This window comes from Leptodactylus fuscus, chromosome 3 (assembly GCF_031893055.1).
Source record: "Leptodactylus fuscus isolate aLepFus1 chromosome 3, aLepFus1.hap2, whole genome shotgun sequence".
NCBI lineage: Eukaryota > Metazoa > Chordata > Amphibia > Anura > Leptodactylidae > Leptodactylus > Leptodactylus fuscus.
The window spans coordinates 16,724,082-16,742,092 of NC_134267.1; the positions used below are offsets into that span (position 1 = coordinate 16,724,082).

General features: G+C 41.8%; 1 protein-coding gene across 1 annotated transcript in view; it reads right to left on the reverse strand.

Annotated features, from left to right (window-relative positions):
- The window catches only part of USH2A (usherin), a 514,207-nt gene that overhangs the window by 265,229 nt on the left and 230,967 nt on the right, over positions 1 to 18,011 (reverse strand). The window contains exons 28-31 of the mRNA XM_075267084.1: positions 15,906 to 16,109; positions 15,132 to 15,212; positions 14,358 to 14,543; positions 132 to 245 (exon numbers count right to left, since the gene is read on the reverse strand). Coding sequence (XP_075123185.1) covers positions 132 to 245; positions 14,358 to 14,543; positions 15,132 to 15,212; positions 15,906 to 16,109 — 585 coding nt within the window. The remainder of the gene's footprint in view (positions 1 to 131; positions 246 to 14,357; positions 14,544 to 15,131; positions 15,213 to 15,905; positions 16,110 to 18,011) is intronic.

Here is an 18,011-nt window from a genome sequence, read left to right on the forward strand (position 1 = left end):
ACGCTCTGGCAATGCACTCTGTCATCAAATTAGGTTCTGGTTCCCCAGCAAATGGCCGGGCAGCATTTAGATCTTCTGTTTTATTATTCATGACTCGAAGGAGGAAGTCAAGACCTCTGGAATTACTTTACCTTCTTGGAGAGTGGTGATGTTCAGAACATGGGAGTTCTCACTACATCCTGATAAAGTGCACACGGATAACGTTACCACGTATTCTGTAAAGGGCACTAAGCCTGTCAGGGTGCCTGAGGAGAAAGCAGACAAGAAAATGTGCTAAGAGTATAACCGGGACTGGAAGGAACATGGTAGATGGTGCGGGGGTATACAGTAAGACAGTGCATACATCAACAAGAATATGCAAGTCCTTAAAGGGAGTGTATTACCAGACCCAGCATATCACCCCAGCCCTGCAGATAGATAGGTTACTGTCACCAGAAACAGCATATCACCCCAGTCCTGCAGATAGATAGGTTACTGTCACCAGAAACAGCATATCACCCCAGCCCTGCAGATAGATAGGTTACTGTCACCAGACCCAGCATATCACCCCAGCCCTGCAGATAGATAGGTTAGTGCCACCAGACCCCAGTATATCACCCCAGCCCTGCAGATAGATAGGTTACTGTCACCAGAACCAGCATATCACCCCAGCCCTGCAGATAGATAGGTTAGTGCCACCAGACCCCAGTATATCACCCCAGCCCTGCAGATAGATAGGTTACTGTCACCAGAACCAGCATATCACCCCAGCCCTGCAGATAGATAGGTTAGTGCCACCAGACCCCAGTATATCACCCCAGCCCTGCAGATAGATAGGTTACTGTCACCAGACCCAGCATATCACCCCAGCCCTGCAGATAGATAGGTTAGTGCCACCAGACCCAGCATATCACCCCAGCCCTGCAGATAGATAGGTTAGTGCCACCAGACCCCAGTATATCACCCCCGCCCTGCAGATAGATAGGTTAGTGTCACCAGAACCAGCATATCACCCCAGTCCTGCAGATAGATAGGTCAGTGTCACTAGAACCAGCATATCACCCCAGCCCTGCAGATAGATAGGTTACTGTCACCAGAACCAGCATATCACCCCAGCCCTGCAGATAGATAGGTTAGTGTCACCAGACCCAGCATATCACCCCAGCCCTGCAGATAGATAGGTTATTGTCACCAGACCCAGCATATCACCCCAGCCCTGCAGATAGATAGGTTACTGTCACCAGACCCAGCATATCACCCCAGCCCTGCAGCTAGATAGGTTATTGTCACCAGACCCAGCATATCACCCCAGCCCTGCAAATAGATAGGTTACTGTCACCAGACCCAGCATATCACCCCAGCCCTGCAGATAGATAGGTTACTGTCACCAGACCCAGCATATCACCCCAGCCCTGCAGATAGATAGGTTACTGTCACCAGAACCAGCATATCACCCCAGTCCTGCAGATAGATGGGTTAGTGTCACCAGAACCAGTATATCACCCCAGTCCTGCAGATAGATAGATTAGTGTCACCAGAACCAGCATATCACCCCAGCCCTGCAGCTAGATAGGTTATTGTCACCAGACCCAGCATATCACCCCAGCCCTGCAAATAGATAGGTTACTGTCACCAGACCCAGCATATCACCCCAGCCCTGCAGATAGATAGGTTACTGTCACCAGACCCAGCATATCACCCCAGCCCTGCAGATAGATAGGTTACTGTCACCAGACCCAGTATATCACCCCAGTCCTGCAGATAGATAGGTTACTGTCACCAGACCCAGCATATCACCCCAGCCCTGCAGATAGATAGGTTACTGTCACTAGTACCAGCATATCACCCCAGCCCTGCAGATAGATAGGTTACTGTCACCAGAAAAATTGTAGAAGGGAATATAAGAAACTTTGTAACATATTTTTTTTAAAGTTAAATGCGTCTATTTCCAATCATTAGGCTGAGTTACTTTTAACATAGAAGTCTATGGAGAGGCCAAGTGGAGATGGTGGCTGTTGGAAAAGACACACTGCCGCTGCTAAGCTCTGCTACACTGTGAGTGAGGGAGCTCTTAGAGCACTACTATATATTAGTAAGATAATGCTCTACCACTGTACAGAACAAGGCAATAAATCACTTCCTAGCGGACAATGGCCTCCTCCTCTCGATAGGCTCTCCATAGACTTCTATGTGTGTGATTGGATATATTACAAAGTTTCTTACATTCACCTGTTCTATTCATTTACGAAACGTTCTTTTATAATCGGAGGTACACTTTAAACCAGCTAAAGGGAACTCGGAGTGATTTGGGACACAAAACCACCCACAGGTCCGTATGGACTGAGAGTTTAGTGTCCCATTAGGTTAAGGCCCCACGTTACTGAAAAGCTGCTTTTTTTTGTTGCAGATTTGTCTGCGTTTTTTTGACCCAAACCAGGAGTTGCTACAGAAAGAATGGGAACGGGGGCAACGATACAAGTGATACTAAATGATACTAAACCCTGGGTCCATATGAACTGTTACCTTAAAATAAAAATTTATGAGATAGCAGGGTGATGAAGGGGTCACATACTTTTTAACGTATAGTATAACTGTAAATTCACATTGCACTTCTTAGTTCCAGGTATGTGGGGGATCAGTTGGCGTGACTGTAGAATGTGAGTCTTTCCGCTATGTGTTTTATTCTCGCTTGTTACATTATTTTATGTTGTTACATTTTCTTGGAGAAGATTCTTTTCTGATCCAGTTTTTAGAATGTTTGAGATTTTTGATTTTTTTTTTTTTTAATTCCTACCGGCAACGACTCCAACATGAAAGAGCGGAAAATGTCACTGAAATTTACAGCCTGAAAAATAACCCAATTCACCTTGGAAATTTTAAAAAAATGCGACTGGTGCTCAGAAGTTTTGGTTCGTGAAAGTAATAAAGCGACAAGCTGCCTCCACGCGGCCGCCCGGCTATGTGTGTGAAGTGAGGAAAATAAAACTGAAGACTGTACCGGTAAATACTTGAACGAAAACGCATAATGTAGCACATGCTACTTTGCTTCAACTTTTTGAATAGGGTTTAGGTCTAGTTGCACTGTAATATTGACTCTCTTTATTTGAGAACAGTGCCCCTCTTGTTCATGGTCTGTTTTGGTATTACAACTCAGGTCAATTTAAAGAGGACCTTTCACCACCTGCCCAATCTCCAACTCTTTACGTACTGAAATAGATACCCCAACACTGATTACGGCACAGTGGGAATTTTTTTCTCTAGCCCCCGCCCTTCCTGAGTCCTGGTCTGGAGCAGAAAGCCTATGACCGTCCATTTTGTTTGTAGCAAGACTAACTGTACTGAAACAAACAGCATTACTTTCTCAGGAATGTATCACGTCTGTTTGCAACCGGTCACAGCAACAATGTCTATATTTTTTTGTACCAATCCAAGAAAATTTATTTTGTCCCAGACTTAAAAGGTGCGGAGGTTACACAACCCGCACCTAAAAGTTGCAGTCATGGTTGATTTGGGGCAATCCCTGGGGGTATAAGGGCTAGTTCATATATTGTAGAGTTTTTTGGCAATGGATTTTGATGCGGAATCTGACTCAAAATTCGCCTGCCAAAACAGCTTCCATTGACTTCAATGGGAGCCGCTTGCTTCTTTTTTCCGCGGCTGAGTCAGTCACAGCATCTATGGTGCAGCCATTCTTTCGGGCCTAATCCGGAGTAAAATGCTGGTGCAATGCATCGGCATTCTGTCGCGGCTAACCAAGCGGTATGTTCACACACGAGATTCATTTTCCGCCATGTGAACATACCCTTACTGGTTGGCAACTATGTAATCAGATGATTCTCTTAACTGGTTCTTGGCACCATATCGAAAGACAGATAGGTAGATAATATACAAAATATATTTCCATAGATAGATAGATAGATAAATATGAGATAGATAGATAGATAGATAGATAGATAGATAGATAAATAGATAGATAGGAGATAGATAGATACATAGATAGATAGATAGATAAATATGAGATAGATAGATAGATAGATAGATAGATAGATAGATAGATAGATAAATAGATAGATAGGAGATAGATAGATACATAGATAGATAGATAGATACTGTCTCTCTTTTTATTTCTCTTGTATAATTTTTTTCTGAAAAATTCTATAAAGTCCAAATTTTTCCCCACTCTTGGCCTAATATATACATCCATGACGTCCTATCGCATTAAAGGACATCACCATACACATAACGGGGGTGCTATAATTTGACATTTATAAATGCAAACCTGTTCATATCTTACTAACAAGTACAAAAAGGTCAACTGGCGGATAACGGAGTGTGTACCATTTTTATTTACATATTTCAACAATCTACTTCTCTTTCCTAAGCTGCCAATGTCGCTGTTTGGCTGACATCCACTGTAATCTGTTCTCCTTCATTATGTTAATCTGTGGGCGGAAAGAATTCTGTCATCTTCAAATCGCTTGTACAGCAACGGTAAACACCTAGGCTTGTCTGTAATTGGACAGGTGTCTGCACCGGTGTCACCTAGGTTTTAATTCAATTAAAAAACTGGCTACTCCGCTCTCATTACCCACTGATTCCCTTTGATCTTATCGCCTGCCTGTGAAATTTACACTCAGCAAGTGTTCGCATTGGACTACAAAGTCAGCACTTCCATAACAAAGATCACCACTGACATTATGCAGATTTTTTTTTTTTTTTTGGGGGGGGGGGGGAGCAGCTAAGATTTGGAGACATACTGCAAATAGCACAAATAGAAATTTCATATTGTTGTTGTTATTGTTTCTAATTTATCATTTTAATTGCTTTTAGGCAAATATTTTCATTTAGATTTTTTTGAGTATTTTAGCTTTTGTGGTATTTTTTTTTATAATATATCATTTTTATTATTATTATTATTATTATTATTATTATTATTTTGTATTAATTTATTATATTTATTATTGATGTATTATTTTTATTTTGTAATTTTATTAGTAACCTTATTTTCATCTTAGACTTTAGTGGTATTTTTTTTAAATACATTTTTTTTTATTATTATTATTATTATAATTATTATTATTATTCCAATCGAATACCATGAGGCAAACGCACTAAAAATTCGTATTCCCCTCCCACCTTCCCTGGACCTCTTTTTGCACCAATAACTGTGCAGAGGAGGTGGGACAGGAACTACGACAACGGAGGCATCGGAAAAAAATCGGAAAAAGTAATTGGCTGGCTAAATCAGGTGACCTCCAATTTATACGAATAGTGGATTTAACATTCGGTTAATTTGAGACTGTGAACTATGTGACTGTGAATCAGGGATAGATGTACAGGCAGGGTTAGCTAGGGATTACCTTTATTTAGGGGGGAATGTCACTCACCCAGATCTTTGGGGCTCTATCTGGTCGGGATCCCTGTCAGCTTGTGATATGCGGGAGCTGACTTTTTCCCATAGGAATGCATTGACCAGCGTTGATTGGCCGAATGCCATACAGAGTACAGCATTCGGTCAATCAACGCTGGTTCTGCCGGAGGCTCGTCTGTGAGGAGGCGGAGTCTAAGATTGGATCACAATGGAGACTGCTGTGGACCGATCTTAGACTCCGCCTCCTCCGGCAGAGATGTAGCAGAGCTAAGTGTGCAGCAGGGTTCAGCGTACACTCAGCTCTGCTACATCTCTGATGCAGCAGAGCTGAGTGTGCAGCAGGTTTCAGCGGTTCTCCGGTGTAGCAGCGATTCTCTGGTGCAGCAGTGCTGGCCGTGCGCTCAGCTTGGCTGAATCTCTGGAGTAGTCGAGCTGAGTGCACGGCCAGTTTTGCTTCATCTCCGGTGTAGCAATGCTGGCCATGCACTCAGCTTGGCTGCATCTCCGGAGTAGTCAGGTTAAGCGGACGACCAGCACGGCTACATCTCGGCATAGGAATGCATTGACCAGCGTTGATTGGCCAAATGCCATACAGAGTACGGCATTCGGCCAATCAACGCTGGTTCTGTCGGATGAGGCAGAGTACAAGATCAGTCCACAGCAGTCTCCATTCTGATCCGATCTTAAACTCCGCTTCTTCACAGATGAGCCTCCGGCAGAACCAGAGTTGATTGGCCGAATGCTGTACTCTGTATGGCATTCGGCCAATCAACGCTGGTCAATGCATTCCTATGGGAAAAAGTCAGCTCGCTCATATCGCAAGCTGACAGGGATCCCAACATAATACAGTGACTTGGGCTTGTTAGATGCCCCCAGACATGCTTCCCCTACTGTCCCAGTTATATCCCAGGGTGTTGGCATCATTTCCTGGGGTGTCATAGTGGACTTGGTGACTCTCCTGAGTCGAAGAGTGAGATCCCCTGAAACGAGCATTTTTCCCCATAGACTATAATGGGGTTCAATATTCGTTCGAATAGTCAAATATTGAGGGGCTATTCGAAACGAATATCGAATATTTTACTATTCGCTCATCTCTAATTTATTATTATTATTATTATTATTTTGTCTTAGTTTATCATACCTATTACTGCTTTATTATTTTTATTTTGTAATTTTATTGGTAACATTTTTTCCATCTTAGATTTTGTACTATTTTTGCTTTTGTGGTATTTTTAGTAAAAGTTTTAAATTTTATTAATTATTATTATTATCATCATGTATTAATTTATTATATCTATTATTGCTTTCTTATTTTAAATTTGTAATTTTATTAGTAACATTATTTTCATCTTAGATTTTAGACCCTTTTTTCTTTTGCGTTTTTTTAACACCTTTTTTATATTATATTATTATTATTTAGTATTATATATTTTATAATATTTTTTATTGCTTTATTATTGTTATATTTATAAAACTTTATTTCATACTTTTATGCCTTTTGTAGATGGAATGGCAATTAGCCACATTGCTAAACTTTTCTGAGGCTTGACAGGCTATTAATAATTATGATAGGGGACCGAAGCAGCTTTTAAGGCCTTGACTGACAACGTCTTTTCTTTGACAGCTCAAGAACAATTTCTTCAAATCTAAGTGGTGTAAGGTCATTTCTTGTTCTGAAAAAAAAAATTCTGGAAAACATACAACTTTTATAGCGGTAAACACATAAATACTTTTTGCAATACATTTTGATCATGCTCTTGTTATAGAAATGTATAAGAATTTTAGCTGTCACCAAAAGTTGTGTGACTCTATGACATAGAGAAGGCATCACTTACTGGGATTACTGGCTATGGTGGTCAGTTACACATCTTATTACATCCATCTTCTGCCCGAGAAACTGGACAGAAGACGGAACCCGGCAGTCAGTTTTCAAACCCATTCACTTGAATGTTTTTGCAAAGTGACCGCCCGTGAGCGTTTTGTGCCTGTCCGTGGTGAAACATGTTTTTTTAACAGGACAAAAAAAAAAACCGGTTTGGCCGTGGAGACCAGAAGACTCTCATGGGCGCTCATGGGCAGACACTGACTGCCGGGTAACTGTCTCCTGCCCATCTTCTTGGGCAGAAGACAGAAAACCACTAAGCGGAGGTTGGGTGCAGGTGTCAACCCACTTTTAATGGGGTTTTAAGTCATTTTTAAGATTCTTTAGGGCTTACAAAAATAAAAAAGAGGTCATACTCCGATCACCAATCCATGTCCACTTCCATTCTGATGCTTCATGGGTCCCTTATCAATCTCAGTTTCTCCTGGTTCCTCCCAGGCCATGGCCACTCATCCTATCACTGGCTAACATGCTATGGCCAGTGCTCTTGACTTTTCTGTTCAAGAACTTTCCATACCTTCTTTATCAGATTGAGTAGAATAAGGGGCATGCTTAGGGTCATTGTCTTTTTTCCCAATCCATTTTCAACTGAGCTTCAATCTTCTGATAGATACCCTCACATTATCCTCAGTCACCCTATGACACAATAAAGAGATTGCAGTGGACTTCACACCTTGTATCTTTTTCTTCTGACAAAATGCCATCTTTAGTCTTCTGGTACTGCCCAAATTACTATCGGCCTTGACTATCCTAAGAACTTTGTTACAGAAGTCCTGATGTTTGCTTAAATGCTCATTGACAAACTTTAGACTTAACCTAATAGTTAGAGTTGAGCTGATCTTGAGATTTCAGGATTGTTTTTAAAATCCGATTTTCGATCATTTTCCAGCCGATCCCTATCGTAATCGTGAAATTTGCTCGATCGACGATTGGGATCTGATCTTTCCCGATCCCCATCACTCAACCCTAGTTACTTTATGTTTATGGAGTAGGGTTGAGCCAATCTTGAGATTTCAGGATCGTTTTTAAAATCTGATTTTCGATCAGTTACCAGCCAATCCCAATCATGAAATTTGCTCAATCGCCGATCAGGATCCGATCTTTCCCGATTGCGATCTCTCAACCCTACTAATAGTCTTTCTGGCCACTAAAGTTGTCCTCTCAAAAACAAAAAATGAAAATATAATTTGCACAACGTTCTTCTAATTGTAGATGGACATCGATACTGGTGAGAGATTCCTACAGGTCCAGTGATACATTTTTACAATATTTGAAGACTTTGTACAACTCCTTTAACTTTACTCCCCACTGAGTTTCCTAGGATGGCCTTCATTTGGCAAATTTTCTTCTGTTTTGAACTTTCTCCACTTGTGGATGACCTTTTAGAAGGATTGATGAATTCTTTCGTGATCTTTTAAAATTCCTTACCAGGCTCAGAGGCCACTATAAACTATTTTCTTTTAAGAACTCTTTACATCCAGGCATGGAAATGCCATGCATTTTCCAACAAAGAACAAATCTAAGCAATAAAGTAGTGTTCCGACAATGGACATGTATCACCTATCCTGTAAAAAATGCCAGGAACCCTACCAATCACTAGTGCTTCTTATTACAATGAGGATACTTTTTAATAGAGCAGTCCTCCCTGCCACTCCAGTCAATCCAGTGAGCAAACAGCTATCTTCTATGTTTTCATCAGTCCCATACATTTTTAATGTCACCATGCATGTTTGACCACCACTCAATTCACACTATTTCTTATTGTAGTTGTGTAGTGAGAAGGAGTTGGGGGCTCAGTATTCGTGTTCTAGTGATCACTGGTCAGCTATTTGTCACATATCCTCTGGGTCAATGACCTCTAGTTTTTATTCAGGCCCCAGAGAAGAAAGAAGAATTTTATGCTGCTCTCTTTTCTTGTGCTTCTGTTTTTCAGGTGCCCAGAATCATTTGGGCTCCATTGGATTTGTTGAGTTTATTTTCAATAATAAATAACTTTCTTACGTGTGTTCCCACCACCACCAGGGGCATCAGAAAGAGCTGGGTGCCATGCAGAACCCAACCAAATGAAGCGATTGGGGTGGCCACAGCCTGGTATTATTAGACTAAGGGCCAAAAATCATAGGCCTTCCCACCCGGTTTATGTTAGTCTGCTGCTTATTGTATCTGGTTGCTTATGAAAAAAAGGATTTTTAAAAAATTTTATTTATGTATTTAAAAAAGCAAGCCCCCCGTTTTCATAGCTATCCAAACCAGCATCACCAATGTAAAAAGGCCAATGTTTTTGGCTGTTCTAACAGTGATAATACCAGCCTGCTATCACAATACCTGATCATCATTTAAGAAGGATGGGTACTGGATAGTACCTGGCTCTTCCCAATACTTCTAGTGGTCTTTTATTAATACAATACTTCATCTAAGTAATGGACAACTGTCAATATGAAAGCTGTCCACTACTAAGACTGGAATAATCTATTAAACACACACAAACTGTTTTAAAAAATAATAATTTAGTCCAATGAATCCAATGTAGGACAAATCATCCTGGGAACCTGCAAAACAAAAACACCAAATGGTTAACAGTATGAAACGAAAAAAAAATTATACTCATCAATAGAAGTCTTATTTCTTCTACAGGAACTGAATAGAAACTAGAGGTCTACTAGAAATACAATTTCTATTGGATATATTATACTTCCTGAAACTGCAGTTCATAATTATGGCACATTTGGGAGGTACCGTGCCTCAAAAATAAAGGTAATGTAGCGACTCCTGAAGATACATAGGAATTCCTGTATTAGCTATGTGATCGTGGTTACTAGTGTTCACAATAAAGTTAGGTCAGTGCCATACATTCAATGTGACTGAAGGTAAAATGATCATAGTCAGTGTCTCAAAGAAGTGATGAGATGGGAATGAGGCATGAACTACTAGCTATTCATATGAATTGTTGGGTGGGCCCTGCAATTCAAAAGAATGCAGGAAACACCAGGCAATTCAACTGAATAGTTTGTCTAGCGGCTTGTGTGTCGCTCATTGCCATGTAAGTGAATAACACTTTTGCTCATGATGTCACTCCCCATGATCAATGAGAAACATACTTGCCATTTAACCCTTGATATGCTGCAGTCAATAGTAAGTTGTTTTACATAAAAAAAGTAAAAAAATACAACTTTTTCCCACTTGTTAATGAAAAAGAATAACCCTCCCAAGAAAAACACATACAGTAATTGATATCACCACATCCATAACAAGCCTGCAAATAAAATTATTATGTTATTTATTCTACATGATCGCCATAAACCTTAAAACTCAGATGCCAGAATTGATGTCTTTTGATCATCTTGCCTCTCAAACTCAAAAAAATAATCAAGTCTTATGGACCCACAGAATACAAAGTATCATAAAACTACATTGAAATAAAATATAAAAAGTTCTGAACGCGGGAAGGCAGAGAGGGGTAAGTTGCTACTGGTTTAAGGCTAAAATGTGATAGGTGTAAAGGGTTAGGGCTAGTTCACATGGGGTTCCGCGTGTACATATTCCATTGCGGCTGCTGTGATGGGATGCTGATGCAGTGCACCGGCATCTCGTCGCAGTATTCCGTGATGGATTGGGCCCAAATGAATGGGCTGGAGCATCGTGCTGCGGACGCCATGGCTGATTCAGGTGCAGCATCCGCGGCAAGATAGCGCAACTCGCTTCTTTTTTCCTCTACTAGCTAGCGGAAAAAATAAGTGAGTGGCTCCCATTGAAGTCAATGGAGGAGTGGATTTTGAGGTGGATTCCACATCAAAATCTGCTTGCCCCGTGTGAACTAACCCTTATAATGCACATGCGGGAATTTTTATTTGAGTCACAAATTAAAAATCTGCAATAAAAAACAGTGACAATCTTGGAAGGGATTTTTGAATTTTAATGTGACTATTAGGGGGTTAAACCCATACAACAAGGGCTGTGGAGCTGGAGTTGGGTGTCAATATTTGGTGGAATTTATCATAAAAAGTTACTTGGCTTCAAAATAAAATGACTAATTAATTTTCAATTATATCATACAATTATTAATGGAATGAGAGAGCTGAAGACAGTGCCAAACTAGGGCTGTGGAGTTAGAGTTGGTGTTGTTTGGTCAGAATTCAGCTAAGAATCAGAAAAAAATGTCCGACGCCAGCTTTAATATAAAATAATCAAATATTTTTAATTATATTATACAATTATTGATACTATATAGTATAGTTTATAATAGAGTATATAATTTGTTACTAGTTTTTTTAGGAATTAGAGGATCTTTACTACTTCTGTCTGACCCCGGCTATCAGTCATTTATGAAAGAGTCAGAGTTGGACCGTGGAATAATGGAGGAGTTGGAGTCAACGCTTTGACCAACCAACTCCGCAGCCTTGCTTCACAACCTAGAAGTTACTAACTTATAGCCTTCTATCCTACGGTGCATCTGAAATACATCAGCCGTTCCCCGTCCTTAGTCAAACGTTCCTATTTAACCCCTTCAGTGATGGCCCAAAAGAGAAAATAATGGCTAATCCATCAATACCTATAGTCAAAGAACAATCCCTATACCCCACCTTCTACCCCCTTGGAGAATTAGAAAATCAATTCAGCATATGGGACTAGTTAAGCAGATTGATAGCAAGGTGTATTCGGACCGTGAAAAACGTGTACTAAATTATTTTCGCCGGACAAGTTTAGTGATGTTGAGTCACCCTGTTTTTCTCTAAATCATAAATATATTTTATGTGAAAAAATTGTGGAGACGTAACCTGTATTTCATCTTTTACATGCGATAAAGTCCAAGGTTTGGACCTGTCAAGGACTAATACCACTATCATTTGCTATTGCAAAATGACCACATTTTTCATCCCTACAGCTCGCGCCCGGCGCTTAAGTGCAGGAATCACCACACGGAGAGCACTTACACATGTCATAGGCTGTTTGTTAAGGTCACATATAAAGAAGCCATAAATGTAATGACTTTAGAAAAAATCAAGACGCATTGCACTATTTCCCCAACTCCTTCCACTGCCATTGGATAGAGATTTACTAGGGCGCTTTGTTTAGGGCTATTGGCTTAATGGGCCAACACCAGTTTATTAATTTCTTATAAGATGTGGCGGAGAGTAGAAGGAAGAGTCCATTAGAATTTCAGTGAAAATACTAAGGATTTGTTATAGGACGTGGCCCTGTTTTTGCCACTTAGAGGGCATGTTCACACCTGGACTTCCTTTTTTAGTACTATAAAGTTCACACATGTAGATTTATCAACCTGTCTGTGCACATCAACCAATCATGGAGCAGCTTTCATTTTTCAAGAGCATTATAATAAATAAAAGCTGTGTCATGATTGGCGGTAGGGTGGAGCGATCGGAAAAGATCGGATCCCGATCGGCGATTGAGCAAACTTCACGATCTGGAAAATGATCGGAAATCAGATTCTGAAATCTCAATATTGGTTCAATCCTAAAAATGACTTTTCCCATAGAGAAGCATTGACCAGGATTGAGCGATCGGGATCGGAAAAGATCGTATCCCGATCATCGATCGAGCAAATTTCACGATTGCAATCGGGATCAGCTGGAAAATGATCGGAAATCGGATTCTGAAATCTCAACATCGGCTCAATCCTAAAAATGACTTTTCCCATAGAGAAGCATTGACCAGGGTTGAGCGATCGGGATCGGAAAAGATCGGATTCCGATCGGCAATTGAGGAAATTTCACAATCTCGATCGGGATAGGCTGGAAAATGATCAAAAATCGGATTTTAAAATGGATCCTTAAAGGGATTCTAGCATTAAAAATCTTTTTTCTGTGGCTAACATGTCGGAATAGCCTTTAGAAAGGCTATTCGTCTCTTACCTTTAGATGGGATCTCGGCCACGCCGTTCCTTAGTAATACCGGTTTTTACCGGTATGTAAATTAGTTCTCTGGCTGTGATGGGGGCCGGCCCCAGCGCTGAAGATGCGATGAGGGCGTCCCCACCGCTGCCCGAGAACAGGATCCTGCACCGCCTCTATCTTCTGCTGGATCCTCCCCTTCTTTCTTCGGTGGCTTCACCTCTGTCGGCTAGATCCTGCGCCGCCTCTGTCGGATAGAGGTGGCGCAGGATCCTGTTCTCGGGCAGCGGTGGGACACCCTCATCGCATTTTCAGCACTGGGGCCCGCCCCCATTGCTGCCAGAGAACTAATTTACATACCGGTAAAAACCGGTATTACTAAGGAACGGCGCCGGAGATCCCATCTAAAGGTAGGAGACGAATAGTCTTTCTAAAGGCTACTCCGACGTGTTAGCCACAGAAAAAAGATTTTTTAATGGTAGAATCCCTTTAAATCTCAAGATCGGCTCAACCCTAATTAGCGGCTATGGGCTAAGTTACATAGGGCTTGGTTGATAGGCTGGGTTCTGATGAAAACTCCCTTTAAGTAGTTAGCCCGTCTTTCGGGATAAGCGCCTTTATTGACTACTGTTTGACAAGAGTATTTAGTCAAACCTTGCGAGTATAATTTCTCGAATCATGAGGTAGGTCCCCCTGTTTTATTTGGGCCGAAAGGACTCCAGAAAAGGTAAGAGAAGAGGAGTATCAGTGTTGTTTCCGCACCTCCTCTGGGCCTCCATACTCTAGACCCCAGAGTAGTCCTGTGTAAAATTACTGTACACAAGACTAGAGGAAGAGCCAGCCGTCTTATGTAAGGCACCATATGTAAATGCTGATATTGTATTCTTAGGTCATTACGTTGCCAGCAAAGGGCTAGAGGAGGAGGCTTGGAAATTGCCGGATGCCCAGGAAAAGCAAATATAACGGTTCTGTTATTTTTGATACCTCACCTGGGCCTCCACTAATACTCTGGGGGTCTCGGGACAGGTAGCTTGCCACTGAATGGCCCATTTTTAGCATCTAGACAGTTGGCTGGTGGTGTATGTTGCCAATCCACCCCTGGCCATGAACTAATTAAAAGGATAGTCCAAAGCTATGGCGGGGTGAGGTATGACACAAGGGTTCAATATCAAACATATATATTGAAATTCCTTGAAATGAACAAATTTGTACAAAAACTAAGCAAATATTATAGCTGGCCCACCATAGTCGATAACACTGTATTGTTGAGACTTACCATTGATCTGGGTGGTGTCCAGAAATACAGCTTGGGTTGTAGATATACTTGGGTTGTTCTTAGGTTCTGCCGTCAAAATATACTGTTCGATAATTCCTCTGATCCCAGCAGGTCTTTCCCAGGTCACCTCCACACTGGATCCACTTAGGTTAAGAACTTCTAGAAGAATTTGCCCACTAGGTGGCACTATAAAATACACATAAATATAGATTTTATATTCTCTTTACCCTAAAGCAGCGCTGTCCAGTCCTTAAGGAATTAAGGTGTTATTTATTGTCACAAAAACGTTTATCCTCAGGGGAACACGGTGCCTCAGTGGTTAGCATTGCAGCACTGGAGTCCTGGGTTCGAATCTCACCAGGAACAATATCTGCAAGGAGTTTGTATGTTCTCCACATGTTTGTGTGGATTTCCTCCCATTCTACAAAGACATACTGATAGGAAACAAAAAAATATATGGGGCTCACAATCTACATTTAAAAAAAAAAAAAAACTTGTATCCTCTGTCCATAACATAGAGGATTAAAGTGCTACAAAGGGGTCTGACCATTGTGAATACAGCCAAAACCCTAGCAGTGAAGATGTCCCCTGCTCCCATTCACTTTAGTGGGAGTGCTGGAAGTAGCCGACTGCGTACTTCATATTAGCCAAAAGCAAATCACCAGCCCATAGACCTTAATAGAAATAGAAATATCAATTTGGCCTAAATCCACTTAGAGTATTAGAACACAAGAATACAATATATATCTATGACCTTTGAGGAGATCTACTTACATGCTGCTTTAGAGCGACCTCGATGCCAAGGGCTAGCTCCGGATCCTCCTTCATTCGAGGCGATCACGCGATACAAGTATTCTAGAAAAATCCAAATGTAAACATAGATATCACAAAAATGTCATTTATTTTGTCTTCTGTTTTAGCCATGTTGTCTGCACTGTAGTCAGTTACTGCACCAAAAAGGTCACATGAAGATTGGGCTTGAGCCGATCTTGAGATTTCAGGATCGATTTTCCAGCCGATCCCGATCGCTCAGCCCTAGTCAATGCTTCTCTATGGGAAAAGTCACTTGTAGGGTTGAGCCGATCTTGAGATTTCAAAATCCGATTTCCGATCATTTTCCAGCCGACCCCGATCGTGAAATTTGCCTGATCGCCGATCGGGATCTGATCTTTTCCGATCCCTATCGCTCAACCCTAATGCAGATGTAGTTCATGATTTTGTAATAAATCACTATGGATTATTGTCAAATAATATATTATAATGATGTATCCACTTATAGATGTTACCATGGGATTGAAGAATGCAGGGGCTCTGAAATTCTGGGATAACTGGGCAACTTTGACCCTGAAGAAGGTAAGGTTATATAAATTTCTGGGGTTCAAGTGCTCCAAAGGATTGGTTGGACTTGATGGACTAATGTCTTTATCCAACCTCATCAACTATGTAACTATGTAACTATATATGTATGATATGGCTTCCAAGTCTAAAACCTCATTGGCTCAGTCACTGCTGATGATACTTTGTATACACAGTCTCCATTCTTCATACCTGTAAATGGTTGGACGCTGTGGTCATGGGCTTCTTCCTCTTTCCCCCTGTAGATGATGGTCGAGTCATTCCCTCTACAGTTCAGCGACCTGTCAGATGACGGACATCCATCCAGACTCACCCTGACCACAGAGGTGGACGCGGACACAATGTTAACTACGGCACCTTGCGTAAAACTAACGTCCTTCATACAACCACCAAAACCTGGAGAGGAGAGAAGAAACGCGTCATGTGCAATTCTAACAATGTAGTGAGTGTATATGAGTGACTGTGCACCTTGTCGTGTGATAATAAGACATGGCTCATTGCTCAGGCTCATGGATTATTCTGAAGTCAGTATAGTCTGTGACTTCCTGTATTAGATCTGATAGACACCATCTATGGTCAGCAGTAGGGACATCTGGGACACAATGATCCTCACTACTGCTGTACCTGTAAAATCTCAATGAGCTGAGTGTAATGTGGAGTGTGAGGACGTGCTGTAGAGTAACGGCGAGTGGCAGTAAAAGAAGATCCTTCATATAACTTTATACTGAAGCTTCTTTAAAAGAACACAGGACATCAACTCAAACAGAAGAGGCTTTCACTATGGAGATATCCCATCTTCAGTGGCACACCTGTTGGGACGGAGCCTCCTTCTCCTCCCATGCATAGTCTCCCAGGGTTCATTTGACAACCAATCTTGGCCTAGTATGTACAGAAGCTGTAGTAATAGCAGAAGGATTGCTATTGAACACTCTGCAACTTGGTCAAAACACATGAAATGGTGCACTTTGACCTCTATAGGACTGTCCATAGTGAGGAAACAACTGTCAAACTGTGGCTTTAGGTGTACCAAGGTCTGTAATTGTTATGACCCGGTCTCAGCAGTCTCGGCCTGTTAGGTTCAGGCGCAGAGTGTCCGGACGGCATTCAGCGCGTGAATCACCTGATGCACGGCAGGGGAATGTTCACACCAGACATGCTGTTTCTGCTCTGGCACTCGGGCGTGGGTCACGTGGTGAGTGGCCTGGTGGATCAGTGCCTGGTGTGTCTTGGCCTCTGAAGGGGTTAAGTTCTCTGCAGTGCTGAATACTTTACAGGCCATGGGCGAGGCCTTCTCTTACTATATAAGGCTGTTGCACATGCTATCTGAGGCCGGTCTTAAACGTCTGTTCCTGTCTCCAGTAATGGTCTGTTGTCTGAAGCTGCCACCATCTGCATCCCGGCCCATCCGGTTTCTTGCTCCTGTTCACACAGGACAGGGGTTTTTGTGTGTGATCCTAAGTTCTGTTTTTTCCTATCCCTTGCTTAGTTCAGTTATTCTGTGTTTCACGTTTATTTTCTCCCTATGCTTTTGCGTTACTCATGTTCACCGTTAGTCCGCGTCTGGACATCCGTGGGGGGCTTGTTCTGTATCTGCCTCTCCTTCGTAAACGTGAAGCTAGACAGGGGCTCTATTTCCCTTGGTAGGTTAGCTACTTCTCCGGCTGTGCTCGTGCCCATTCAGGCAAGTTAGTCGGGCCCACGGCTACTTCTAGTTGTGCGAGGCAGGGTGTAGGAGGATCCACACTAGAAGTCCAAACTGCTCATACTTCCGATTTTTGTTTTCTTTTGGTGTGTTTTTCCAGTACTGTACTGAGAAGTTATCAGTCAGGGGCCAGTCCGTGGTCAAGGATCCCCAGACCATAACAGTAATGCTGTATGGTGTTGTCTTCCGGGTGCCAGTATCTTTCATACTTTACTTGTTGTCTGCCTGCCATGCGGGGTCAAGATGGCACCTCTTACAAAGTTCTACTTTAAAACACAGGACTACCAGAGAGTTACATCAAGAGAACTCAAGAGCAAGAGTATGACTGACTCTATTCTGTCCTCCAAGAAAAGATTGTTCTCGCTTTGTAGCTCCTCCACGGCAAAGTTATTCCATCTTTCTAGGTGCTCTTGGGTTCTCCAAGTGTTTGCTCTTTTAAGCTACTCTCTAACCTCGGGTCCTCCAGAGCAAAAGTGATTGCTATTCTATCTATTCTCTAAGAGTCTTTACTCTTTTAGTCTTTTCTTTACTCTCGAGTCCTCCATAAGTTTGCTCTTTCTAGATGTTCTCTGCCATTGGGTCCTCCCGTGAAGTGC